At 48.2% G+C, this 27,208-nt stretch overlaps 1 protein-coding gene across 1 annotated transcript in view; it reads right to left on the bottom strand.

The window, feature by feature from the left end:
* The window catches only part of LOC142573086 (protocadherin-15-like), a 295,821-nt gene that overhangs the window by 14,063 nt on the left and 254,550 nt on the right, over nt 1–27,208 (bottom strand). The window contains exons 5-11 of the mRNA XM_075682599.1: nt 18,627–18,719; nt 14,436–14,543; nt 13,669–13,770; nt 12,006–12,131; nt 4,189–4,279; nt 3,476–3,675; nt 313–528 (exon numbers count right to left, since the gene is read on the bottom strand). Coding sequence (XP_075538714.1) covers nt 313–528; nt 3,476–3,675; nt 4,189–4,279; nt 12,006–12,131; nt 13,669–13,770; nt 14,436–14,543; nt 18,627–18,719 — 936 coding nt within the window. The remainder of the gene's footprint in view (nt 1–312; nt 529–3,475; nt 3,676–4,188; nt 4,280–12,005; nt 12,132–13,668; nt 13,771–14,435; nt 14,544–18,626; nt 18,720–27,208) is intronic.

Below are 27,208 nucleotides of genomic sequence, written 5' to 3'. Positions count from 1 at the left end.
AAAGGTCGATGCACACAAAGCTATGGAGGTGCTTCCTTTAAGGCCAGTGCCATAGTGCTGCACTCTGTTACTCTCATCTTGGCAGCTAGCGAAAACCTACCGTCTTCACGAAAGCTCTGGGCTGCACTTTGAGCAGACGTTAGGTAATACTTCACAATTTTCACATTTTGAATATGCAAATGCAGAGGCGCAAATTAGAAACCACGGAGTCCAAATACTTATTCAACACGAAACGGACACTTCGCGGTGTGCTCCAAGCGTGCACTTCATTTGCGGCGGTCTCGACGCCAATCACGAGGAACGCCGACTGACCTGCAGCATGTAGAGCTGCTTGGCCTCGTAGTCGAGCGGCTGGGCCAGGATGAGCTCGCCCGAAGCGTGGACGGCGAAGGAGGCCGCGTCCCCGCTGCCGTCGTCCATCAGTTCGAAGCGTACGCCGCCCTTGTCGGCGGCACCGCGCGTCGTCTGCACCGTCAGCACCGCCTGGCCGGGAGGGGTGCTCTCGAGCACGCGCGCCTCGTACTCGTCCTGCGCGCGGTCGGGTAAGAGAGTAAGCCGCACCGCGGTGGTTGCTGTGCCTGCCCGATTAGCCTTGCATGCGGCTACGACGATTATACCCGCCGTGGTGACTTAACGGCTACGGCGTTGCGCTGCGAGATCTCAAGTGAAGGCGCGACAACGACGGTGGACGAAGAAGGAACACACACACACACACACACAGGGCTAGAGCTCGAGGTCGCCGGTTCGATGCCCCGATGCTGTGGTCGGAATTAGATGGGCGAGAAATGCAAAAAGCCTGTGCACCATGCATTAGGTGCACGCAAAGTACACCTGTTGGTCAAACTATAAATTAATCCCGAGTCCTCCATTACGACGTGCCTCATAATTAGATCGCGGTTTCGGCACGTAAAGCCCCAGAATCTATTTTGTGGCTGCAATGGCTGTATTAAATTTTCATGGTGGCCACATCAGAAACGCGCATTACCCCATATCAAATGATCCTACATGACGATAAGGGGGTCCCAAATAAAAACATGTATGTTCTCATGCATCAGGTAGGGCAAGTCCAATATGATTATATGAAAGTTTGAAGATCCCATATGAAAACCCGTGTATCATATGGGCCATGGCCCATATGATATGCGGGAACATAAGAGTCTTCATTATTCGATTCCCATATGATTATATGAAGGTATGGAGATCCCATATAAAACCCGTATGTTCACCTAAATCATGTGGAGCTTGTCCCATATGATACATCAGAACACATATATCCAATATATATGGGAACATATGTACCATATATCATAGGAGGCTTGCGCAATGTGATATATATGGGAGCATATGGCGTTTTATTACGCGTGCGATATTCTTACCACTTGAGCTGCCGCAGCGCCGTGGCGTTTTATTTTGAATTGCCATATGTCAATATAATCGCATGAGACTTGTCCATACAATATACGGGAATAAACGATTTTTATATAGGACGTCCTATGTTCACATGGACCATGCCCCATATGATATACGGGAACATTATCACACGGACAACTTGGATATAATTATATGGGGTTGTTGGATATGGGGCACGTGCACGTTTTCGACATGGGAGGGTTCAGCTGTGAGTTATGAAATATGAGTAAAAGCAGTGATCCATGGTGCTGAAAAATGAAAAAAAAATATTACGTTCAGTCTTCGAACATTAGAATCTGTGCCATGGCGTATAGGTAGGTTTCCCTAGCGCACACTTGTACTTTACGAAGCTTCAATCATGCCGGTTGCCATAGTACTTGTCATTTACATCAGAGAGCTGCACTTTCCCTCGAATAGCGATGGATGTTATGTGACCAGCTCATCGGTGGGCCGTGTTTCAATGCCGAAATATCGCTCGCCAGGGATGATTCGCGATAAAATTATATCGTTCATCCAACCCGGAATTCAACCGGAGCTAGACCACTTCATTGTGAGTTGTGTAATTGAACCGATAATTTTAGAAGGTGTACGTACGGGGTTTATGCTAATCGTTACAACACTGTAATATATTGCTAATCTGTAGCAACAGTGTCGCATGTCAAAGTGAGCGCTAAAATGGTGGGAGATCGCTTTGGTCCCACAACAGAAAATTTGTATTCGCTACGTTCAGCCTTGATCTCGTGAAAGTATAGCGTAAATACGGAGCTTCGTTATAGCTTCGGTTCACGTGCTATAACGAAGGTTCATTGTTGATCGTTCACGTTGTGCAAGTTAGATAGGTCGTCAGTTAATTTCTTCTAAACGGAGTCCAATCTTATAGTTATTGTTGTCTTCACCATATTTATCATAAGCATTATCCTGTTTTTATGCCCACTGCAGGACGAGGGTCTTTCCCACCGATCACCAATTCCCATTGTTTTGTGACAACTGGCTCGATTCTCACAAAGCCTGCGAGTTCCCTAATTTCATCGCACCACCTAATTATTGGCCGTCCTCTAGTGCGCTTTGTTTCCCTCGGTACCCATTCTGTAACTAATAGGCCACGCATTATGTGCCATATGCATTACATTTTCTGCCCAACTTCATTTTCTCCTTAACCTCTTAATCTACTCTTACGGATGGAAGACAATTAAATTAATGCATCTTTTCGCCCCTATACAGAAAAAATATGTTCCTTTTGCTAGCCAGAAATAGTGCTTGTATAGACCAGTGCAGGCCGCAAGCACAGCTATGGCGCGGCTTTGGAAGAAGGAAACTGCGAGCCGTTCAGTCTCTATTCCTCAATCAAATTGTGATAGCTGTGCAAACCTTTGCCGAACCGCACATGAGAATCTACGCCATTGACGAAGGGTAAAAAAAAAAAAAACACCCGACGCTTGTTTGTCACAGACCATGCTTCATCTACGATACATGGCTTACATATGGTCATCAAGTGATGACGGCTAGAATCTGTGGAGAGAATAAGCAGGATGGAATTTTTTTGTTTCATGTTGCTGAATACAGCGCTCAATAAGGTCTGTGATGTATTTATTGCCTTATTGCGGAGAACAGCTCCGGTTATCCGTATAAGTTCTAGCTTCTTTTTAAGATTGTACAGTTGCTCATCTACAAAACGTAATTGAAAGTAGTAATGCGAATGAACGTCTGTGCACGTGATATCTGTGCCTCTTTCGAGCTGACGGTCGGGCAACAAAAATTTTAGTGCTTAACCATAGATGGCAATTGCGTGGGCCTGTTGTTTAGAGTGCCGGGTAGAAAACTAGCGCGTCGGTTGTTCGATTAGCCTTGTCCACTAAGTTTATATAACGTTGCTCTAATACACTGACGCACATTTCATCTACACACACACACACACACAAAAAACCAGCCAATTCAATTCATGATTTCGAACTGCTGATTTCAGTATTCGTAGGGGTTTGAAGAGCCGGCATGCGGACTTCGATAGCGATTCGCTCAGTGGTCACCATCAGCCCCACCACGCACTTCTAAAAGGCACACGCCTCACCTGGAGGAAGTGCAGTTCATGGGGCGGGAACCTGTCGGCAGTGAGCGTGAGCGTGGTGAGCGTGAACCGGTCCGGGTTGTCGTGCTGCGTGGCTCGCACCACCAGCGTCACGGGCAGCGCGAATCCCTCGGGCAGCGGTCGTGCCAGGGACACGTGACCTGTCTGTGGGTGCAGGTCGAAGTACGAGTACTCGGGGGCATCTGCACGACGTGGGGAAAAGATCGGGAGAGTCGATGAATACAGATATTAATGCTACCCCTGTTCACTGCATGTCAACGGATGAATGCGCAGACGTACGATGATGCCTGTCTCGAGCAAGATTTATTGCGCGCTCTCACAATCTCTGCTGTCAAATATGACCGCTAGACGATAAAAATGGCCGCCTAGCACCAATACCAGCGTTTCTAAAGATCACTGGCTTTATTGAAAGTTGGTCCCGCGGATAGTGAGCATGTTTGGTCTCTCTTCCTCTCACTCACCGTCTCACACACAGCCACTTTTGTGCGCTGCTTACCACCATTGTCGTTTCATTATCGAAATAATATGGTAAAGTCAGTAGCCCGGAAATTGGTTTTGTAGAAGCCGATAATAACACCTCCGCACCCTTCCTCCCCTCCCCCGTGGCGCGAAATATCCTGAGAACGTTAGTCGCATTAAAACCTGGCCGTGCAGCTTTAAAGATGTACGCTTTCTTGTCGCCACCGGAATCGTACCTGAATTGAAGGTGTACTTGATCGGCGCCCTGATCTCTTCGTCGGGGTCTTCGGCCTCGATCTTGCTTGGCTTCACGTCGAGCGGCGTGCCCTGCAAGCACACAGTCTGCGTTACTCATGCCACACGACCATTTCTTTGGCAGATGCAGATGTCAAAGAATGTAAACACCAAGAAGAGCAACAACAAAATAGAAAAGAATACACACACAGATAGAATAACGGCGCACATGTCAAGAACAGTGACATTACATAATGGTTTCGTTGTCAGCAGCAACAAGCAGGCTATAGTGCAGAGTAAGAATTTCGATAGAGCTTCACTGTAGTAACGAGCAGTGGATTAGATGCAGAGAACAAGACGAGTGCTTTCTCCTAGTTGGTCCCTTTGGCATTAGAGTGAGATCTCTAGAGCCGATCTCTAGAGTCGATGCTATACATATAGTGAGAGCAATCCATGGTAGGTCCAACAATGAAAGTTTAACGCTCTTATTTTTTCATCGGATGCATGCACGTAGTATTCAGTAAGCAGGGCCTAATGAAGTCTTTCCCAAAGTTTGCTATCCTTTCACTCCTCAAAGATAACAACGATATCTCATCACGACGCTTTCTCATTGCGGTCCTTGGCAGCAATACGTTTCTTTCAACGCAACAAGTAGTTTTCTTGTGCGGGTTTTGGTATTCTAATTAATATTTTATTTATTAAATCCGGTGATGTTGGTGAAGAACGGGAAATGGTCACTGCACATCATGTCCGGAGTCGTTGTCGATGAAGCCAAAAGCTCTGTAAATGTAACACGAGGTCGACGGTACTCCGTGAACTGGTGACTGATGAAAGTCTGTTTGCCATGGTTCTCCAAACATAAGTCAGCAGCGTCCGCGGCTGCTGCAAGTTATTTGCTTCAAACATATATATTATTATCTCCCCAGAGCGAATGATGTGCGTTTCAATCGTCAAAGATTATTCTAGGAGGGGAGCAACGAATGTAAAGATCTTTTATAAACCCCTTCATGGAGACATTACTTCGTGGACTTATGCACACCTACAACACACTGAGTTTTCGGTTTCCTAGGTACACTTGCACAGCGGCGACTTCCAAGAAGGTAGAGCAAAGGTCTTGCACTGGTAAGGCGACGTGAGGTATTTTTCGCCTGATGTATATCATGACACTTCCATTTGTAAATGACGGTATACTCGGATTGCCGTGCCTGATGTGCCCTGGGATTGTCCTTCCATTTGGGAGACCAGCTTCCGAGAGGGCTAGGATTGGTATAGGGATGTCTCGAAGGAAAAGACTAAATTCGCACAGACGCTGTAGAATACCGACGCAGTTGCATTGCATTATTAAGGGCACTTTTGAATGGCGGAGTGGGCCAGGTGGGCGATAAATTGTAATTATGCTACTGAGAGTATGTGGGAGTAGAGAAGAGTTTTACTGACTGAACAGCCAGCATTGCTTCCAGCATATCCGCCGTTAAACTCTCAGGCATCTCGCGACGTGAGAGCGTAGTGCCGTGAACAAAGCACGTATCACGTTCTGGCAGTTTTCCTGCTGACTGGATCCAAGTGGTACCTGAGGTCGATTCATTGCGTATGCTTGCATCCTTCGGACCCAAGACAAACATCTCATTGCTTCGCTGAGCAGCTGTCCGTGCAGGACATCGGCCGTAACTGGTTGGGTGGTCGCCGCCGCAGTTAGCACACAAAATTATCTTTACTTGCAGACGTTTTAAAGTCTTGAGGCCCCCACAGCGCATACATCCCTGTTCCATATGACAGTACTTAGCTATATGTCCGAATCGCTGGCACTTAAAACAGCGAGGTGTTGTCTCTGCGTAGTCGAGAAGCTCGTATCAGCTAAAACTGAGGTTAATTTTCTCCGGGCGTTCAGAATTCGGAGCAAATGTGAGAACCCCAGAGTCAGTACGCCTTGACTCCCATTTTTGACTCCCAAGGGCTTTGGACCCGACGGATGATTCTTGTTGCATGGAATACTCCCTGAGATCTCAGGAAGGTGAGCCGCTTTTCATGCGAGTACCATTTTGGGACTCCTCTAACAAACAAGGCACCTGTTTTTCATATAGCTATGCGGGGCACGGCCAGATATGGCTATACCGCCGATATTCTAGGTCTCTAGAAGGACGTTAGCTTGTCCTTCTGTCACTACATGTAAGAGCAATGCTCCCTGTGGTGTGACATGGCTCTTGACTAGAGCTCCACCGAGAATCGTTTCAATGTCAGAGTATAGGACAATAGGGTTCACTTTCCTTAAACCAGCTCTTTCAGATGCCGGAGTGTTTAGCACTGGAATACCCACCGTCCTGTCTTTACGATGGAGCACAGTTCGAAAGCCACTCTCGTCCATATTCAGGTCTGAAAGGTTCACCACGTTGTGGTCCTGGATGACTGTCGACTCGTTCCCAGAATCCCCAATGTCTTGTCGCCTGCAGTTAGGCATGCTTGTGCAAACCAGCTGGGGTTTGTGACCCGTTGTCACCCCTTGACAGGTCCTGGCGGACTGTTCGTCGGGTGCCAGATAGTACTTCTAGTACTTTTTGAGGTGGCGGGTGGGGCAGCACCCGCCGGTCTCCGATGCGGAAGGTTTCGAGTCGTCCGACGTCTTGAACGGTTGCGGTAAGATACCCGTTGCCTTTTCCAGGGTACAACTGGAGACATGCTCATCCTCGTTTTCCCTAGCCACTTCGCAATTTCCCGCAGAGTCTGCTACCAGCAACACCGAGTGGACAATGTTGCAGTTTACCCACAGCGAACGCGCAGACAGTGACCACCTCGAATACAATTTACAAACGTACCCGCCTGCGTTCTTAACATCGTACGCAACAGTGTTATTCTTACTGAACATCTGCAGATGTTAACGTTGTCTGAGAATAGGAGGAAGGGTACCAGCGCAAGCAAATCTAAGTTTCTGTGGCGTTTTCTGTGAATAGACAAGCATTTCTTTAGTTATTCGAAATTGCTTCCTTGATTGCTTCCGAATTAATGCAATCAAGATTCCAAAACACCATTCGCTAAAGGCAATGGCAAGAGGGCGAGGCAATGTTGTTTGCTAATGTCCCGACCGCGCTTTCGCACATCTATTGTGGTCAGTGCGGTCAGTCATCGCAGTGGCATTCTCGCGGAACGTTTCTATTGACACCCTAGTCGGGAAGCTTTTGCTGACAAATCACCGGTACTCAGGATGCGACGAACATTTTATGGAACTCCCGTGCCCCTTAATCCCACCTTCTTTTGCGCTTACAGCCCAAACTACAAAAGGCGAGAGATGTGTTCGTGATTTGTAGCTCAGATTCAATTTTACCGCCAGTTATATGAAGATAATCTAAGATTAGTTAGATTACGTACAGGTTTTTAAATGAGTTGTTTGGAGAGAATGTAAGTTTACGCGCAGGTTAGGGCATAAGACCAGGTAAGGGCGGAAGTAAAAGGTAACCAGCGCATATTATTCGACCACTAAAGCACATCACACAAATGCGCGATTCAGAAGTTAAAGTGAAAACAGCACTTACGCGTGTAATACGCGCCAACTAGCGCTATTTACATTCTTTGTGCAGCTTTGTCAGCGTGCGTAGTCATAGACAACAGGGAAATGGCGTACGCATTTGTTGAACCTAATGAAACCATGGCTCCGCCGTCAACGCCACTCGCTTACGCAGACTGAAATAACTGAACCGACAGCACGGTAATCTAGTTAATTCAAATAAAAAGTCAACTAGCCAAAGGACATCGCGCTCCCGCTGCTGCCTCTTCGGCGTTAAAGACAGGAACGCGTGCCTGGCCCTACGGGCCGTCTCCAGCCGCGCGCAACCAGCAGAGCAGCGCACCACCGAAAGACGCGACGCCTCCTCCCGCGCCGGCGAAACGGTGAGCGCGACACGGTCACTGAAGCCGGAGGCCGCTCCCAGCGACAAAGCGAATCGGCTGCGGGGGTAACGTTCGCGACCGAAGGTCATCGTCGGATATGCTTCGGGTCACGGTACGGGTGTCGCGAAGAAAAGACATCCAGCGAGCCCTCGTCGCCGAGCGCGCTCAGGCGCGGGCCCACGGGCCACTGAGCGGAGGAGGGCTTCGGGCGAGCATCCTCGATCGCGCTCTTCACAGGCGACGGAACGCTGCCGGCGCACGGTGTCTGTCGCACGCATGGAGAGAGCGCGCATGCTGCATGCTATGCGCACCGCCCGTATACGCGACCCACGGAGCGGTGACTGCGCGCGGCCGCGTCGCACTCGGAATAAAAATGGCCGCCACGCGATGTTGCTGCCGCATCTCGAGTCCCTGGCGCGGCTCGCGAGTGTGACACTGGTGTCCCCCATTAGCAGTTCCAGGGACACCTTCGCTTCGCCGCGCTGCTCCTCCGACTCTTGAGTCTGCAGATTTGTCCGAGCGCCGGACCTGACCTGGGGTAGATAGGGACGAGCCCAAACTATAGGGTAACGAGAAGAGGACTGAGCGGAGGTAAACAGAATATCCGTCAACATGAGACTTATGCAGGGGTGTTATATATATATATATATATATATATATATATATATATATATATATATATATATATATATATATATATATATATAGCGAGAGAGAGAGAGAGAGAGAGTCAGTAGTACCGGTATTTGAAAATCCAACAATTTCATGCCATAAGGCAGGTCATCATTGGGCGCGGCTCATTATAATACCTTATAATCCCTCTCCATTAGGTTAAATATAGCAAACTAACTTTATGTTTTCGAATATTACTAGGCGGTCTCAAAAACTGAGCATAATGGCAGAAGCGCAACGTGAAAATTGTTATGGCGGGAGTTGCCCGGCTCCTGCCTTCTCTACAATGCCAGTGCGTGTGGCGCACCCCGTTCGTCGCCGGCGACAGCTCTTCGCGACTAGGTACGAAAGACAATTTTTATAGCCCAAATAGGGGATACGCAATAAAGAAAATCATTAGTTTGGTGGCTAATGTATTCACAAAGAAAATTTGGCGTCAGCTGTTTATGTATATTTCAGTATGCAGCCAAAAGCGCCCGTTTTCAAAGCGGTGGTCGGGGGTGGGGGGCAAGTACCCCCCTCTGGCCCCCCCCTCCCCAGTAAGTACTCCTATTGAGCTATGGCTTCCCCGTCATCAACATCGCTCTCTTACACAGTCTCAACAAGCTAACCAGATTGTTGTCATGTCATGCTGGTTCGTAAAATGTGTATGCATGCGTATTTCGGACATGCCTCCAGTGCTGCTATAGCATGCGTGCGCCGTGCTCAAAATGTGGCCGCTGCCTATACCAATATTTGACGCCATAGAAGCCTGGTATGCCTTAAACAACGCACTGCGAGCACTTATACTAGTATCTTAGATTTTATATTACAGGCATTTCACACGCCAAGAGCTGGTATTCGTTATAGGGCCTTTCTGAGGCATCAATTGACAAGCGTGCGAAACACACAACAATGCATTCAGTCACGAGTTGCAAACATGTGTACCGCCCGTCGTAAAAGTTAGGGTTTATGGCAGCCGTGATATGTGCAGAAAGAAAAGCTTCCGTGCAGTAGAAATAAAATGCGCAAGTTCATACACGAGGAAGTTCCAACTGCAGCTTCCTTGTGTAGATACTGTAAATAAACCCATATTCTTCGTTCTCGATGAGAAGCAGTCCATCGCTTCATCAATGTCCTCAGCGTGGATAAGTTGGACGACGGCATGGGCCAGCTACCATCTAATTCATGCCCGACTCCAATCTTGACAACTGGTTACGAACGGTGGGATTGAGCCCCCAATCCTTACACGCCCAAGGGGGATATTTACTGACGGCTTTCAGTGAATAATCAGTGGTATTATTATTATTATTATTATTATTATTATTATTATTATTATTATTATTATTATTATTATTACTACTACTACGACTACTACTACTACTACTACTACTACTAGTACTACTACTAGAAGCCCACAGCCTTCCGTAGGCGTATCAAAGGTCAGCCTGGTTCAAGAGCGCTGAAGCCTGGGCTGACGTCGCAGCCATCCCCGCTCTATAGCGCCATCGTCACGTCACGGTCGCGTAGCGAAGAACGCGCGCGGCATCCGAGAACAAGAGCGTCGTCGCACGCGTGGCGGCGCATGGCCGTCGGGGAGAGCCCTTTGTTCTTCGGGCGGCAGGACCAGCAGGGGCGTGGCGTTAATGAAAGTTTGCGTTTCGCCCCTCACGCCAAGGCGGCGTACATCAGGAGGGCAGAGCACGCGTCGTGACGCCGGATCCGCTCCTATTTCTTGTTTGTCGAGCAGGCCTTACTTACTGACGCGACAGAGGGTTCTTGTTTCCTTCTGTCTTCCTCCCTTTGTTTTTTTTTCCTCGTCTTCTCTCTATTGTGTGCCCACGGCAGACAACGAACACGCCTGCGATGACGTAGTCCCGGAGGTTATTGTTGCCCAGGTATATGCGGACTCGCCCGATTCAGGGTGTTACGAAAAGTTGACACTCTCGCTGAAACGGCGTATTGCGCCGACCAAGCCGGCGGTTATCTCTTTTCAAGGCCACCTTACGCATTCCATCCGACGTTATTGCGGAGGGGAAGTGCAAAAGCGAAATTTAAAGTTCAAACGGGAAGAAAGGAGCCAGGGTGTTCATTATTTACCCGTCCTATGACTGCTCAGAAGCAGGCGCTCTCTGATTCTTACTGCGCTCATTGCGGCACGTTTGATAGAGAAGTTTTCGCAATGCTTGGAACGTGGACGTATGAGACGTTGCGCAACGAACCGTCGTAATATACTGCAACGTAACATCACTACATCGACGTCGTTTTTATTCGTCATACATTGTTCTTCAGATTATGTCTTCAGACATATGTATTTCTCTATTTGCCACTATACCCAAGAAAGTGAAAGAATCGAAGCAACAGAAATTGGTGCTCTCACAAGATGTTAATGCGTTGCGATATAGGTACCTAAATTCCTATGCCGGGATAGACGGGAAGCACTCCTATTGTCTATAATTACAGCGACATGCAACGACAAAGGAACTGTTTGCGCCCTGTTCACCCCTCACGAGAGATTTCAATAATGGACTTTGTTATATGATCCCTAGATAAGTTACAAAATAGCACCAACTCTCCCTTTTCTGCTCCCCTCCTCCTCTAGCCCATCACCTACGTGCAGCGCCACTGGTGCCCAATAAAAATTCCAAACCCCTTAACATTCGTGAAAAACATTGAGCTTTTAGTTTGTGCCGTACTACATTTATCATTAATACTCGTTTTGGAAACTATTCCACGCAGTGAGTCCCCATTCATGAGTACGTTCGTGTAAACCATGCTTTGGAACCTTTTCCTGGAAAAATGACCACCACCGCTAGCCGGACGAAATGCCACGTGACCACGCTACGCCAATCACGCACGGGCTGTGGCGGGAGAGCGTGGGGATGTGGAGGGCGGCGGCTAGATCGAAGAATCGCGCCACCTTGAAACTTCTTATACAGGAACCTTAGGCATTTTTGCACACGACTCCCACTTCGTACAAATAACGAAGCTCTTCACACCTAAAGATCTCGAAAGAGCCCCCCCGTAAATGGCAAGCATGCATTTCTGAGGTATTCTGGTCGTATCGTGTTGACACCAAGGCATGTAACGCACAACGTGGAGTCTCCCTTCCTTACTGTCAAAATTAAGTGCCTGCTACTTTGGCGGAAATCATGTAACGGTAGTCTCACTTCTCTCTTCATCGCACTGGGACTCGTTTAAGCATTTTTTTTCCTTCACAGCGCACTGCGTGCAAGCACAGCTTTCGCGAGGCTTGACTTTCAGGATAAGAAGGAGCGCATCATCTCACCACGCGGATGTTGTCGTGCAGCTGGACGAAGTACCTCTCGGCCAAGAACCTGGGGTTCTGGTCGTCAGCGTCGTGCACCACCACCACCAGGGTTGTGTGCGAGCTCTGAGGAGGGTTGCCCTGGTCCTGTACAGAAGAAAGCGATCGGCATCGGGCCACAGGCTCGCGTCTCGGTATTTATGTTTGGCGCACTTTGCCAAATTCATAGCTTTCTGCACTCCGCGTATGAACAACCTGTTTCTGCAACACACTTGATGCAGAGAAACATGGCCATCCTTAACGGTAGTAATGAAATGGATCATCAGAAGGCTCGTGAAAAAGGAATATGAAATCAGCATTATTTACAGGGTAATGTCATAAGCAGTAATGTGATTTGATCTGAAATGCTGGGTGCTGTGCTGTAAACCATGGTCAGCGCACATGCACGAATTCTACCTGCAAAAGATCTTATCATTCTGCTAGAGCAACTTTCTCACAGCTGTTTAGAGCTCCCAGCAGTAGGTACCTAAAGGACTTGGCATAGAGACAGAATCATCCAGGGTCCTCAATCATTCCTTCCTAAAACTGAAGCTCTGCCTTTGTAGTACGACTCCAAAGCCATGAATCCGCGGGAGCTTTGAACAATGCAGCTTCATTCATTCATTCATTCATTCATTGTATGCACCACATAGCGCTAGAATGCTACCTGGGCTAAACGCTGTAGAGACAGCTTGACAAAGGTCCAGGTAGCCATTACAAGGAAGGTACAGCAACCAAGCAAGAAGAAAATGCAAACAGAAGCCGATATATTAACGCAGATGTGCTGCTAACAGAGTAAGCAACAGTAAAAAAATGAAATAAAGTAAGGACTATGCAAGGACTAAGAGGACTAAGAGCCGAAGCACGAGAAACAGATACAAATATAAGCAACATGCACCAAACAAGTATCCCAGCATATTCACAAAAAGTGCTCGCAATTGAGGTTTCGAGGTGTACTGTGCTTGTTTGCATTTATTTAGTACTGAATGAAGATTATGCTCTAGCAATTTTCTTGATAGTCTGTACGAAAACGTGACAGACACCACATGTCAACGCCGTGTGTAGTTATAACAGGCCTATGTTCATGTCAGGCCACCGTTTTTTCTAAAAACTACCTTAAGATTTGGTTTGAGTGTTAAGAAGACGACAGAACAAGATAGTCAATAATTTTTTTATGTTACTTATCCTAAATTTTTTAAAAGCGTTCACAGCAGATTCATAATACTCAAGGCTGGCAACATAACAACATAATAGCAACATAATAATAATAACATAACTTTTTATTATAAGAACTTTTTGTATGTTTGATTTAATTGTTTTTAGCCAGACTAAACTACAATAATTAATTCGAGAAACGAACAATATATAACATATTTTATTTTATTTCTTACGTTTGAAGCAAGAAACCTTCCCTCCAAGCTGCATCATCTATATCTGCTCTGTCACCTTCTGGCTTCGATTTATTCTTTCCTCTTCATTCTGAAGGAATGTTTGTCAGCCAACTAGCAAAGAAAGCCTATAGAGATATGCTTAGACCGTTCTTTGGCTTTTGTAACCTGCTTTCATGAACTAGTAGATTCTGTTTCCTATTCGTCTGTGTTTGTGGAGTCCAGCACGAAGAGTGGCATAACGCGCGGTGGCTTACCTGCGCCCTGAGAGTGACGGTGAACTTTGGCAGCGTCTCGTGGTCGAGCTTGTCCTGGAGCACCAGCGAACCCTCGAGCCGGTTCTCGAACGCCAGCAGGTGCTGCGCGTGAGAGCATTGGGAAAGCTTGTGAACAGCGCCCAATATCACGAGTACTTCGCCATTCTCGAGTTCCTTGTTTATCGTGCTTTGGTGGAAAGGTATGTGCAGAGAAGTCCAAAGCAGTGTAACGGAAATGGCGCCACTGTGGCACGCTTTGTAGTGCAGTCTGCAAACCTCGAAAGAATGTGCAGCTCAATTCTGGTGAAGACGCAATGACAAGGACAAGTCTTCTTTCTGACACGCGTGTGGATGCGTTGACACACTGCAATAGAACGCAGGCAGCCGGCCGGTAGCGCTTGCTTCGAGGTCAGCTCCCACTTAGGAGACTCTGGACAATGGTACAGACCCGCTGCAGACAGCACCGCCCGAAAGTTTTGGACAAATTGGAAAAAAATTACGATGTTTAGTCTCCCAAAGCAACTCACGGTCTACATTACAAAGGCAATAGTGGAGAACCTAGTGACTAAGCTTGACAACTTTCTCAACGCGTGACAACCTTGACAACGCACAAATGTACAAACTAAAGTGCATCAGAAAAACACGTTCAAAACAACGTCAATAATAACTGGAAGCAAACAAGCGAACGGGGGAGGTTGAGTGCACAAATAAGCACAAATAATGTCGGGGAGAGAACACGGTGAGAGAACAGCACGCGCGCCACGTACCGAGTGTGGTCCGTCATCGACGTAATACTCGACCGTGCTGAAGGGACCAGGCTGGTCTTTGTCCACGGCTCGGATGCCTTGCATGACCGTCGTGCCGGGCGCAGTACTCTGCAAAGTGAGAAGAAAGAAGAAAAAAAAAAGTGCAAGGAAACGTCATAAAACAACAGAAAAAGAAACACTGCACACTTGCACCGTCTCTTTAGCGTCTACGCACCAAGAAGATGACCCTTCTGGTCCTTTCGCCTGCGTACGGTGCCTGCGTCCTTTCGCTGCACTTCCTGGCTATGCAAGGCATCTCTAGCGAAACGCAAGTACCGCTTCTTCTTCTTGTTCTTCAACGCTTCCTCGCTACCATGAAGGAAAGTGCTCCATTCCCTTTAGCGGCTCGACGCAGAAGAAAGCTCTTTTGTGTGTCCTCCACGAAGGGAGAAGAAGGCGATGGGCAGGACGGCTTCCGTGTTTTGTCGGAAAGCGCTCGCAGTACACCGTCCTCATCACGTGACTGCCACCGGGTCGTCTCTTCTTTTCGGGTGAAAAGTCAGCGCGCGCGTGCGTGGCTGACCCGAACCGCGTGCTTAGCGAAAACGCCACGTACGTGTACCTCGGCAGCCGAGCGTGGCTCCGTTATCCGAAATGGCGAAGAGCGCGAATCCTACGCGCGAGCGCCCGTCTCGCTTTCCCCGCAGGTGCGGTCTCGCTCATTCGCCGCGACAATTGCCGTCTCGAAAGCAAGCGACCCCTGCGTGGTCCACAGTGCAAGCGGGAATTAGAACTTCGGAATGACAGCCTCTAACACGCGTTCTGTTTTCTTTCCCTGTCGACGAAAAGCCCCGCGTGTGGGCCGGTTGCAAGGAAAAGGCGCGACAACATTCGGAAAAGCAGCGGCACGTATTTTGCTAAAAGTTATTGAGAAGAATTGGCTGAATGCCGTCTGAAGTTGTCGATATAGTGTTGTACGGGTAAGATGTTTACCGACAGCCACGTGCGTTTGGGCTTAGCAGGCACGTAAAGCCGCTGTAAGACTTAATACTAACACAGAAGCCACATCTTTGGCAGTTTCACTTGGATGAACACTGTTTGTGAGGAGCAAATATGAAGTGTTTTGGAAATGATATGACTTAGGTTAGGAAATTCGAGGCAATCCGCCCAGAATTCCCTAGCGCTACCCGCAGTAGAATCAAAAAGGCACTTCGTTCGTCTTTTAGGCGCGCACCATTTGAACCAGCGCATCTGGGTTTGATTTCGTCTTTATTGAGCTAATTACGCATTATTACAGCTTAGTACATAGCTTTACTAGCTTGGTGCCGCCTTTTTCCTTGCAAGCTTCATTTTGATGCCTTTCTTTTGTGCTGCGTGCAGTAAAGACCTCGAATCATCAAATTTGACGAGGCGAAAGTGGAATGACTCTAAGTAGATCTGAAGTCTCCGAAAAAGTATTTGTCATTAAAAAAGCAATATTTACACGGGTGTGCAAGCTTCTTGTAGTGTTGTGAGGCGACGTATAACGAATGGCCGTTTTCACCCCGAGTGACTCACCTACTCTGCGCGCCATTCCCGGCGGGGAACCACTCACGTGCAAAAATCTGTCGCCTCCACAGAAACCTCCAAGTTTCAGGGCCAGCATGGTATACTAATTCGTCAACGGTACACATTTAGTCCTTTTGCGACTGTGTCCAGCTGTGACGTGCCTACGCTATGCTAAGATTCAATGAGCGAGGGCTACGAGTGAGAATAATGAACTAAGATTGCGTTTGGCCACACACACCTCGAAGAAGGGCGAGACGCCATATTTCTTAATAACCCATTGCACCTTCACAAAGCGGAAGAAGTTATCTGGGTGCCACGCCGCACGGGATGGCTGTAAAATAAAGGGGCTAATCAGCTCGTCAGTGGCACGCCAGGCTGTTGGCATCCTTAGGCAAAATCCAGATGATGGTGCGCAATGCCCACCAAGTCTAGCGCTCTATACAGAACAGCAAGAACCTTTTCACAGCTACACCGCAGCTAGTAGGGCACATGAATACGACGAACACGCATGCAACGACGTTATAACAAAAGCGGTACACCTGCTCTGCGGACTGTTCATCGAAATCACCTTGTCAGTGGTGCGGAAGATACAACAACCCCGCACATTTGTAACATGGGAATTCCCACCATCGCCACTTCCGCGACAACCGCTTCCTGCACGATTTATCCGCTCTATCCCAAGGGTGAACGACTCAATCCATGCATCAAAGCAGCAGTGAGGTATAACGCCTGCGATGCCTTAAATTGGGGGCTTTAGATTATTTTTATTTCATAAATGAAATGCTTTCTTTTCCTCTCTTTCTCCATAGCCACGTCCCCCTGATCGTTGGTGCTTTGCTTTGTGAGGCGTTGCACGATGCCAGTGCTGGGCTTCTCTCGATCACTCAGCAGCGACTACTGTAGCAGGTGCTTGAACCGCGAAGCGATACGCATCGCTGTTGGGACTTCTCCTCAACAGTAACTGTTTCTGGTTTCGCTTCGGCCGCTCAAGTGCTCACGGCACGCTGATCCAATCTGCACGCAATACTAAGAGGTATGTATGTGCAGTCAAGGCAGATGGAAACGAGGTTTCCAGAAAGTAACGTGCCGTCAACGACTACGTGCCCCACATATATATAGCGTCACCACCTCGAAACGGAAGCGACACGACTGTCTCAGAGCGTGCGAAGCTCGCGGAAGGCCTTCTCAAGATCTCGCTCTCCACTGACAGCAGGATCTCAGCACGCAGCCCATTCCGTGTAACTCGAGGACACGGCTGAAAGCACGCGCCTCTCCGCGCGACGTTTTCTTTTTTTTTTTTTCGTTGCTGAGAGAAGTTTCTGCACGCATTGCGTTCGGCAACGGGCCAAGGAGACAATGCTGGAGACAGGAACAACCAATAAAGAGTGCCAATCGGTGGCAAGGGCAAGCAACCCAACTACGGTAAAACAATTACGCACGCGACCACGCCACGTTCGGTGTACGCCTTCCATTGTGCCAGGTGTATACGCCTGCACACACGTAGCGTTCCTTTCAAGCTGGCCGGTATTGGGGCAGCACGAGCAGGCTCGACAATCACGAAAAAGGTGCGATACGGGCCCCAGCTTTCCTGCGTTCGCATGTCTGTGCCTGGTGATCAATGCGCAGCACCAACAAAGGGGCGTTACTCAGCGCGCCCCAGCGCTGCTTGTGGCGTTCTCATGTTCCGCGCATGCGCTTAGCGAAGGCCACGCTTTCGCCAATTTGTGAGCGTGCCCGAAACTTCGGCGCTCACTTACGCATGCGGAAAGAGTGCCCCGGCACCAAAATGAGCTCCTGGCTGCTGCGTGGCGCAATAAAAAATAAAATACCTTAACGATGCCAGCTGTGCGCGCGACGCTCGCAGCACTGACGACATCCACTATATGCACAACGGGTGTCCTGTGTTGGCGGTGGCGCATGCGCAGGAACGCCCCGGTGACAGGGCGTTGGCACGAAGTTGCGCAAGCTGGCTTAGCCAGTACGCGCGGCCGGCCGTCATAATTTACCCGACGGTTATACGGCCGACAAGGACAATTATGTCCCCCAAGTAGGCCACCCATAAGAGATATGGTGATACGGCACGGGCCAATAAAGCTTAGAGCATGTTTTGCGTATAGGAAGCAGTGGTTTTGCGTTACTGTAAAGCGCACACTGAGACACAGAAGCTCGGCAACATTCCTAACTGCCCCTTCCTTTCTTCCTTCGATTGCGCCCAAAACGAAGCTGCCAAATCCGAACACACAGGAGCCATAATAAATCCTTGGCCTCGGAACAAGTTTATTCGACCCCTAGCATAGCTACTGAAATGAATATGATGACAGAAAAAAAACTTACTAGAACTATTTTGCTTTCTATGCCAGGCCAAAAAGGTCTCAAAATGTGACAGGGACTTTCTGTCTCGAACAGGACGTACCACGACAGCAGATATTACTGGTCTGAAGATAATATTTGTGCTATACAACGCAGTCGCATGCAGGATTTAGTATGTTATGAGGACCATTTCTGAGGTTACGCTCGCAAATTGCAAGGGCGTGTGTCGTGCGGACCAAAAGTTGACGGTCCTTATGACCTGCACGACGACCTCTAGTGCTAGGCACATACGTGATAATATCATACGGCATTAATATGGCCCAGGCACCTGATAACGCTTGTTGTTGTACGTACCTCACTGATGTTGAGGAAGTAAGGAGTGCCTTGGAATTCCGGAGCATTGTCGTTGGCATCCGTCACGATGATTCGGACCGGCACGGTGATGCTCTGCGATTAGAAAGAAGAAAGTAACGAGCTTGCTTACATGACACCTTTTATGTACTTATCGAACCTGTCAATCGCGAGAGAAGCCACCAAAATTTTCCATAGCCAACCTATACGGCACTTCATTTTGATATCGCCGTGCGACATGTTCACTTTCGATGGCATGCATCGAACGCTTTGGCCAATAAAATTATCAATACGGCTTTATTTTCATCATCAGTGACAACCGCAATCAAATGCGAGATAGCAGCTGTTTAGTTGCCCCAGCGGCAACTAACCCACTGCTGAGGAACCGTAACTTTCCAGCTTCATTGACAAGCCAACGAGTACAACGGCGATATATTATGGCTGTCGAACGTACACGGGTGACACAGCCATCAAAGGTTTACCAAGACCACACCATCATATTTTGTTCCCGCAACAATGTAGCTTCCAAAATCAATAATGAACCATTAAACATGCTTCGGATTTCAACCAAGAGTCTCTTTCAAAAACTCTTCACCGGCGTATCGTTCAGAAATACATGGCGCTCGACATTCTGAAACATCAACTTCTTCATTTCCTGAAGGACCTGCAAAAATTACGGTAGCTCATACCTTGCACTCAGAATGCCTTAGTATTTTTTTTTCTGATCTCTCTCTCTCTCTCTTTCACTCACTTTCACTCTCTCTGCACCTACCTTTCTTGATCTCAACGCGTACAAAAAAAAAAAAAAAACTTCTTCGGAGTTGTGTGCATTCGCAGTTTTACTTGCATGGCCCTAGCAAAACTCCGGAGCGCGGACAGCTCCCACGCTTTGGAGATAATGAAAATACGCGAGGGACAACACTCGGTGCAGTGCCCGCGGCGTTGCTCAGAGCGAGGGGGAAGCGATGAAAGAAAAGCAGCTCGGTTAGGTACGCTGAGCCCAGTTGGCCACCCCGCATTGTTGTTAATTGAGATGCAGAGCTGCGGTGCGCAGAGCTCAGTAAGACATGTTACATGAGTACTACTTTTGTTTTGCTTTTTCCTTCTTTCCTCAGCCACATACGCCTGGTGTAGCCTCTGCCTTATCAGTCGGCACGCCATTCCCATACAGTATTGCCCGCTGCTACAGGAAGGCAGGGTCGCCTGACACGGCTTCGATACAGTGTGACAACTTCCGCGCGACAACGGGTTCTTTTCCCGGCGAAGCGTCGAAAACGCTTGGCCGTTCAGGCCGCACCCGATCTTCTCCGGTAACACCGGATAGTGTCCTTCCCACAGGGCGCGATGGACAACTACAGCTGCCGACAGTTGCGCCAGTGTTAACACCTCTTGGTCTCGCTTTCTTCTTTCCCCTTCAGGTTTTTGTGTTCTTTGCCGCTACGCTTTTAATTCCTCATTTCATGAAATGGAACAGAAGGACTGTGTAATGGAAGTTCATTTAAAGCACTCTGACCTATAACGACCTTCGAAAAGCATCGTCCGGATCACCTTGCCAACGGTCGATGCGGTTTCCTGCTTTTTCGTTGTTCTCTGTAAACAACACTTTGGCGTTACCTGAACAAAGAAAGAGACCATTATTTGATTTCTTCGAGAAAATGGTATAGAATCTATGAGGCACAGCCGCCAAACTATAGGTGTTTGCCCCCACAGTAATATCGGTCGACTGGTCAGACGGTTAATATAACGATCTTCCGATCCGGTTCTCCGAGGTAGAAATCCGGTGTTCGCTATAAACATTTATTTCTTCTTCTTTTTTTTTTTTGTAATGTGTCACGTAACGGTCTATCCTCCGCTAGCCAAACGACACACAACCGTAATTTGCGCAGTGTCCCTTCCGGAGCTATTACTGTAACAAAGGTTCATAATGACATCCAGAAAGCAAAAAAAGAAAGACACAAAAAGTACACAAGCAGCTTGTCCTCCATTGGCGTTCTCGCCGTGGCTGCGTTTTCTAGCCGTCGGCGTTCGATGTCTCTCAAAGAGATGCCCTTCATCGGGCGAGACGCAGCCGGCAATCGTCGGTTCCGCGGTCCTCTCAACGGGACGCACGCGATGCGAAGTGTCCTGAACAGCGTGAGAGAGAAGCGAGCGCCTCAGGGAGGGAGGGGGTCGAATCCGAGGACGGCCAGCGGAGACGGTGCCCGGTCGTGACGTTCTCAGGGACCCCTGTCGTGGTCGCAGCGGTCGCCGTGCTTTCACGGGGGACGGAAGAAGGCGGAATCTCGTCCGACGATCGGTATCGCCTGTCGGCGGGCTACCGAAACACGGGACAAAAGCTGTCGCAACGCCTGCCTGTTCTGTTCCTGAATGACGACGGAAGTGACTGAGTAAGAATGCCCGTCAGTTGGTGTTGTTTCTTCCCACCTGAGCCTTGATCTCGCATTATGTAACTAAATATGAAGTAGAAAAATGAAAGATACGGAATTTCGCATTTTTGCTGCATTATCATTATTTTCGTTTGACTTCTGCCGTACTTGTTTCTCTCTCTCTCTCTCTCTCTCTTTCATTTTTTTTTTTGTCCTATGCTTCACCCCTGCGCCTGACACGGAGGGCTCTTGCCAAGGAAAGCGAAGCGAAGACATAGACCCCAGCCCAGGGGGAGGGGGTCTGTCAAAACCGCCAAGGAGGAGGCTCCTCAAGACAAGTGAGGGGGCCCGTCAGAATAGTGTTTACACTATTATGACGGCCTCCCTCGCCGTAGTGAGTGCCGAAGATTAAACCTTGGCTGGCTGTAGACCCGGTCTTTTTCTTGGCGGCCACCGTCGCGTTCGGGAACTGCTGTAACTACAATTGGCGTTCAGTCTCCGCACACTATTTACCGCATCTTTATTACACTCTCATCAGCGGAAACGCAAAGGCTCTCGTCACTCCCATTCACGTGTGAGCGCGAAGAGATTTTTCTTTCTTCTTTTTCTTCTTTTGCTGTCCGTGCGATAACGTGAAAAAGAAGTGCCAGTAGCAATCAAAAGCTAGAATGAGTACAAAGAAAAGGTTGACCCACACGTCGTTTCTTTGACGTTTCATATCACACACGCTGCTGAACCCCCCCCCCCCCTTTATTCACCAGTGTTTGCTTGGTCTAGGCCTAACGCAACCTACAGAGCTGCTAGGCCGTCTAACTAGGCCAAATAAGCAACATGATCTCTCTTACGGAGGCTGCATTGCTCCTACACAACCATACCCATTGTTGGAGCAGGGCACAAACGCCACGTATTTACTGAAACTCCGCGCGTAAACCGGTATAAAAAACGGTGCATTGTGTCGGGAATCCGCTCTTAAAACTCCTTACTCGTTCTGAGACAAGACTCGGTCACGTAGACGTCGTGCTCAAGTACAAACCTCAGACAACGAGTAAACACCAGTCCACAAAGTTTGCGCAGGTCGTAAACGGTGTCCTCAGCTGCGAAATGTAGAGTACGCCCTGCAATAGCACTCGTTAACAGGCGCCGGTCTCTGAAGAATGATCCCCTCGCAGTATGTGTTTACAGTCACGCTGTTGCTGCACTTATCTTGCGGAGAATTCGGGTAAACTGCGCCGCATTCCACACTATAGGGTCGTCACGCTTCCGTACACGGCAACCAACATGACGCTTGGCACGAAAAATATCTACAGTCAACGACCGATTCTCCGAACGCCCGATTTTTCGGACGCCTTCGCGGCACCGCCACGGTACCTCGCATAGTCAATGTGTAAGAACGTCTGAAATTTTGAACGCAAGCACCCTTCGCCGTCCGATTTTCCGGACGTTTTGTCATGCCCGCAGGTCCGAAATGGCGTTGATCGAAGGCACCACCACCACCACATTGATTATCTCGTCGCCTCGAACAGGCGATCTAGCACGCAGATCCACTGGCAGCCGTAGCCACCACCGCGACAACGCCAGGCCTAGCTACTCCGAAGTTCACTACCAAGCCTCTTGCTGTTCGGCGCCGTGTTTTCCATTAAAACAATTCGCAACTGTTAGCAATGACGCCGATTCGGCCTTTTTAATCCTCGCCGATGGCTTCGAAGCTCGAAAAGCACGACGCGGTGAACAGTGCCGATTCTCGAAAGTCAGCTTCGCCTCAGTACAGAATTGTTACGCAGTGAAGAATACGCGATGTATTGCTGTGAAGCGCACCGTGAGTGGAAAGAGGCAGTTGTCACGGGACACAGTATGTATTGCTTAATTATACACGCGTGCACCCGCCGTCTTCTCTTGCAGTACGAGCACCGACACGCCTAATAAGTGCACTGGCAGGCCTAGAGAGCTATTTCGGACGTGTCTGTGGCGAATTGAGCCTTTGGGGGCAGTAAAAGGCATGCATTCGTTTTTTCGGATTGCCCGATGTTTCGGATGTTTCCGCGGCCCCTAGGGAGTCTGAAAAATCGGACGTAAGCTGTACTTGGCTCTGTAGACATCCGCTCCTTAATGTAGTTCTTTTTTGCGTTCTGTCGAGGCATTCGGGGAGCGTTTCGAATTCTAGGAGCGTATGCATGTTTACCTCGATATGATGAATTTGGAAGTCACTGTGTTTAGGGGCAGTTAAATTCACACTGAATACGCTTATGCGTCTCAGATTTCACACGTACTGCACTGAACTTGTTTTATCGCTATGGCTTTATCCTATGCTAAGCGTTTCTGTTTTTATCGGACGTCGTGGCAGAGGGGTAGCAGATGCTCCCGCCTCGTAGCGCACTTACGAGGTGTGAGCATTTCCTTGCATACAATTACTTTTAAAAAGGTCTTAGCAGCATTGCGCTTGACTATTGCTCGAGAAGTCTCGCAGTGAATGGCTCGCCTTCTGCCGTCAAATATAGCTGACATGCTTGCGACAGATGCCCCCGCTTAAGCGTTATATTTTTCGACAAACGCTGTAGCTGCATGGAAACTAATTATAACGTGTTTTGAGTAAAAAACACACAAACCACTAATATCGGAATGTCCTAACAGAATGCGTCGACATATTAAAACAATATATATCAACGAGCAGTAAAACAAAGGCACAAAAAAAAAGAAATTACAGTCCGTGATGCATCGCAAAAGGAAGAAAATGAAAAATGAAGCGGGATAGTATCACTATGCCTGAATCTCCATGAACAGCCTGTGGACCTAAACATTTCACTTTTTCCCTAATTTTTTATATACGTTCTCAAAAGCAGCCCATTGGAAGTGCTTGGTTCTTAGACTGAGGAGATGTCTTGCGTACGCCAGCAGGGCGTTACCAACACACGTTGTTCGTAGCCTAATATAATTTTTGTTAGTTCGCGGCCAGGGCAACGGAGTCCAAGCGGACGTATGGGTCGGTTGGAAAACCAGGAAGCGTACAAGAAAAAATAAGAGACGCAACCAGTCATCTTTTCAGTTGTGTTGGTCTCCGGGTGCTCGAGCCATGTCCTTCCAACCAGAGCAGCAAATGAACGGTTGTCCATAAGAGAAGACTTACCGCGGCCCATCGTCTCGCGCGATGATATTAAACTACGTCTCCTCGGTGTAAACATATAACCCATAGCAGAAAACGCGTCTCGTATCTCGGTCATCGCGCGGCTCTGCTGCTGTCACTGCTTGCCTATTTCGAAAGACCCGCTCCTAATCTTTAAATTGCTATTCTTATAGACGCCGGCACCGCGCCCATGCATTCGAGCTGTCCACTTCTTCCCCCAATGGCAGGCTCGGGATGCGCTGTCGCTGTCAACGAGGCCAAGGTACGTGGTCTCGCTTGCAATGGTGACAAACTTATCATCATTGTACAGAACATTCCGGGACGAAGACAAGCCTTCCCCATTCGAGACAGTGTAATAATTCGTGGCATCTGGTGTGCGATCGGAGATGGTTGTTCGGCGCGTTCGTTCGGTTACCGGCGCGCGCGATTGGCCTACTCCGCGCCGACGTCGCCAGCCGCGGGGCGCCGCCCCCTTTTTGGTGACGTCAAAATGACGACACGCTCCTGTCAATCATCCGCCCACCGAGCATTTCGTCCGAACGCGACAGGAGTTGAGAAGTTTGGAGCGATCATACGGCTTCGCATGGCGCGTCTGGTGGATTGGATTGGATCCAACAGGCGGCCTTTTCGGCTGCGGTATGGCACGTTTGAATCCAATTCATAGTTTAATTCTAGAAAATGGCGCTTCCGTTGGAAACTTCGGTTGTTGCGCTGGCGTTTCTAGAGGAAAGAGGAGAGCGGGTGGCGGTGCGAAACGCGTTTGAAGAAATGGCAGAAAGTGAATTCCGGCGTCGTTTTTGTTTCTCGAAACAAATAATTCGTTGGTTGTACAGAGAAATCGACAACATCATCGGTGCCAGCGAGCCACTGGGATGTTGTCGCTGCCTCTTGAAAAGTGCGCCACTCTTCCCGTCTTTTTTTTTTTCCTTCTCGCTCTGCGCGACACCACCTAGGGACGACGCAAAGAACCTAATAGTTATAAATTGCAGTAGTCACACGTACTACTATTTGAAAACTTGTTTGGGCTTGAGAAGAAAAACTACATTTTTTTAGATAAAGATTTCATTCAATTGGAAGACGAGAAGTATTTGGCTTTGTAGTATACTGTTTGCAAGCAGACGACAAACGACGGAGGTAAACTTCCGGGGAGGTCACCGCTTCCTGATTGGCTGCTCTCTCCGCCCCGCTGTCACAAATTTTACATACTGCAACTTTGTGACGTTGCAGCAACTGAACATAACGCGTATCGAACAAAATATCTCCGATCGCGCCCCTGCTCCACCGTGTACATATCGTAAACGTAAGTTAGCGCGAGATTGGGATCACGAAGAAAACCTAAAGTTTGTCCCAGTCCGGTGCGTGCTACGCAGCATGCACCTTGGGCACCGGATGAAGCAATAACCTTTTTAACCTTATCTTTCGCACTCTAAAAAAAAGTGTTGCATCTCCGTCATACTAGAGTTCTGCGCATGCGCACTACGCTTCCTTTTTTTCTTTCCGCTCCCACTTGCCTTCCCACTTATTACACCCCCTAAATAAACGTCTTCTATGTTCGAGCTATCTGTGCCTCGTAACTGTTCGGGCCGCGTGGCTGGCTATGCTACGAAAAGCTTGCACCCTTTGGCGGCTCGCCACCGAATGCAACACAGGCGCGTGTATAAGCAACACCTTGGGAAAACACCACGCTTGCAAATTGCAGCAGGCCGAATGACGGCTTCGGTGAGCCTACAACCGAATTAAAGCCGTCAGCGAACAGAACGAGCCCACGATCTGGCAGCGCAACAACAGACAAAGACGAAAAAAAAAAAATAACACAGTCCAGCTCGCCCAGTCAGTGTCGTTACTCGAACAAAATGAGTATTTGTACGTTTGTGACCTACAGGGTGTTTTTTTTTTTTTTTAGCTGCACCAAATCTTCTTACAGATTGCCTATGGCAGATAGCACAATTCTAACCCTTGATCTAAGTTACTCGATGAGGCGGCCATTACTTCTACGAGAAATCAAGATGTTCAATTGAATAACTAATTTAATTACGCTAGTTAACATTCTAATTAATTAGCTTACGCCACATATTTCTAGCTACGAATTGTAGCCGCTGAGTTCGCACGTCGTATACACTTGGAAAGAATTCTCTGCACAGCAGCATCAGTTTCGAGATATTAATTTTCAAAGGGACCGTAGAAATGCATTGCCGTTCCAGTTACTTTTTAAGAAACCGCTGTTTATGCATTGAAGCACAAAAGTGACTATAGAACACCTATACATTTCGACGGACAGTTTCAAAATTAATATTTCGGAACTAATGCTGTCCACAGAATTCGCTCCAAGTGGATACGCCGTGCAAACTCAGCGGCTATGATTCGTAGCTTGTAATATGTGGCGGAAAGTAATTAATTAAATGTGAATGAGCATAATTAGGTTAATTATTCAATTGAACATTTCGATTTCTCGTACAAGTAATGTCCGCTTCATCAAGTGATTTAGATCAAGGGTTAGAATTGTGCTATGTGCCATACGCAATCTTTAAAAAATTATTTCAGCTAAAAAAAAAGGAAGAATCCTGTATAGGCGATCACTGTTTTTCGAAACCCGCCACGGTAGCCCAGTGGCTATGGCGTTGATCTGCTGAGCTCGAGGTCACGGGTTCGATCCCCTCAGCGGTGGCCGCATTTCCATGGAAGTGAGAGGCCGAAAAACGCTCGAGTACTTGTATATTTAGGTTCACGTTCAAGAACTCCCAGGTGATCAATAATAATTCAGAGTGCTCCAGGACGGCGTCTGCCTCATATTGAGATGGAGGTTTTGGCACATAAGACAAAAGAATGTAATTTCAGTACATGTTAAGTCTGACCACGATGTTTACGATGTACCGATTGCGTACGGTTCGTTTTAATCAAAGAGTGACAGCAAGGATGACAACAGAGTGAGGTATCACGCAGCCAAGAGGCCCTGACCTACTCTCACAAACATGGAAGCCAGTTCCATTCGATAGAGAACCCCCTCTTTGCATGTGTTTCCATCGGCGGTATTGAGCACAATGCAGTCTAACGCCCGTATATGAACTGAAAAGTGCACTGCTCTGTAGTCCTCTAAGAATATT

This window comes from Dermacentor variabilis, chromosome 2 (assembly GCF_050947875.1).
Source record: "Dermacentor variabilis isolate Ectoservices chromosome 2, ASM5094787v1, whole genome shotgun sequence".
Lineage (NCBI taxonomy): Eukaryota > Metazoa > Arthropoda > Arachnida > Ixodida > Ixodidae > Dermacentor > Dermacentor variabilis.
Note: the sequence above shows the minus strand (reverse complement) of the source record. Positions and strands in the feature narration are given on the sequence as shown.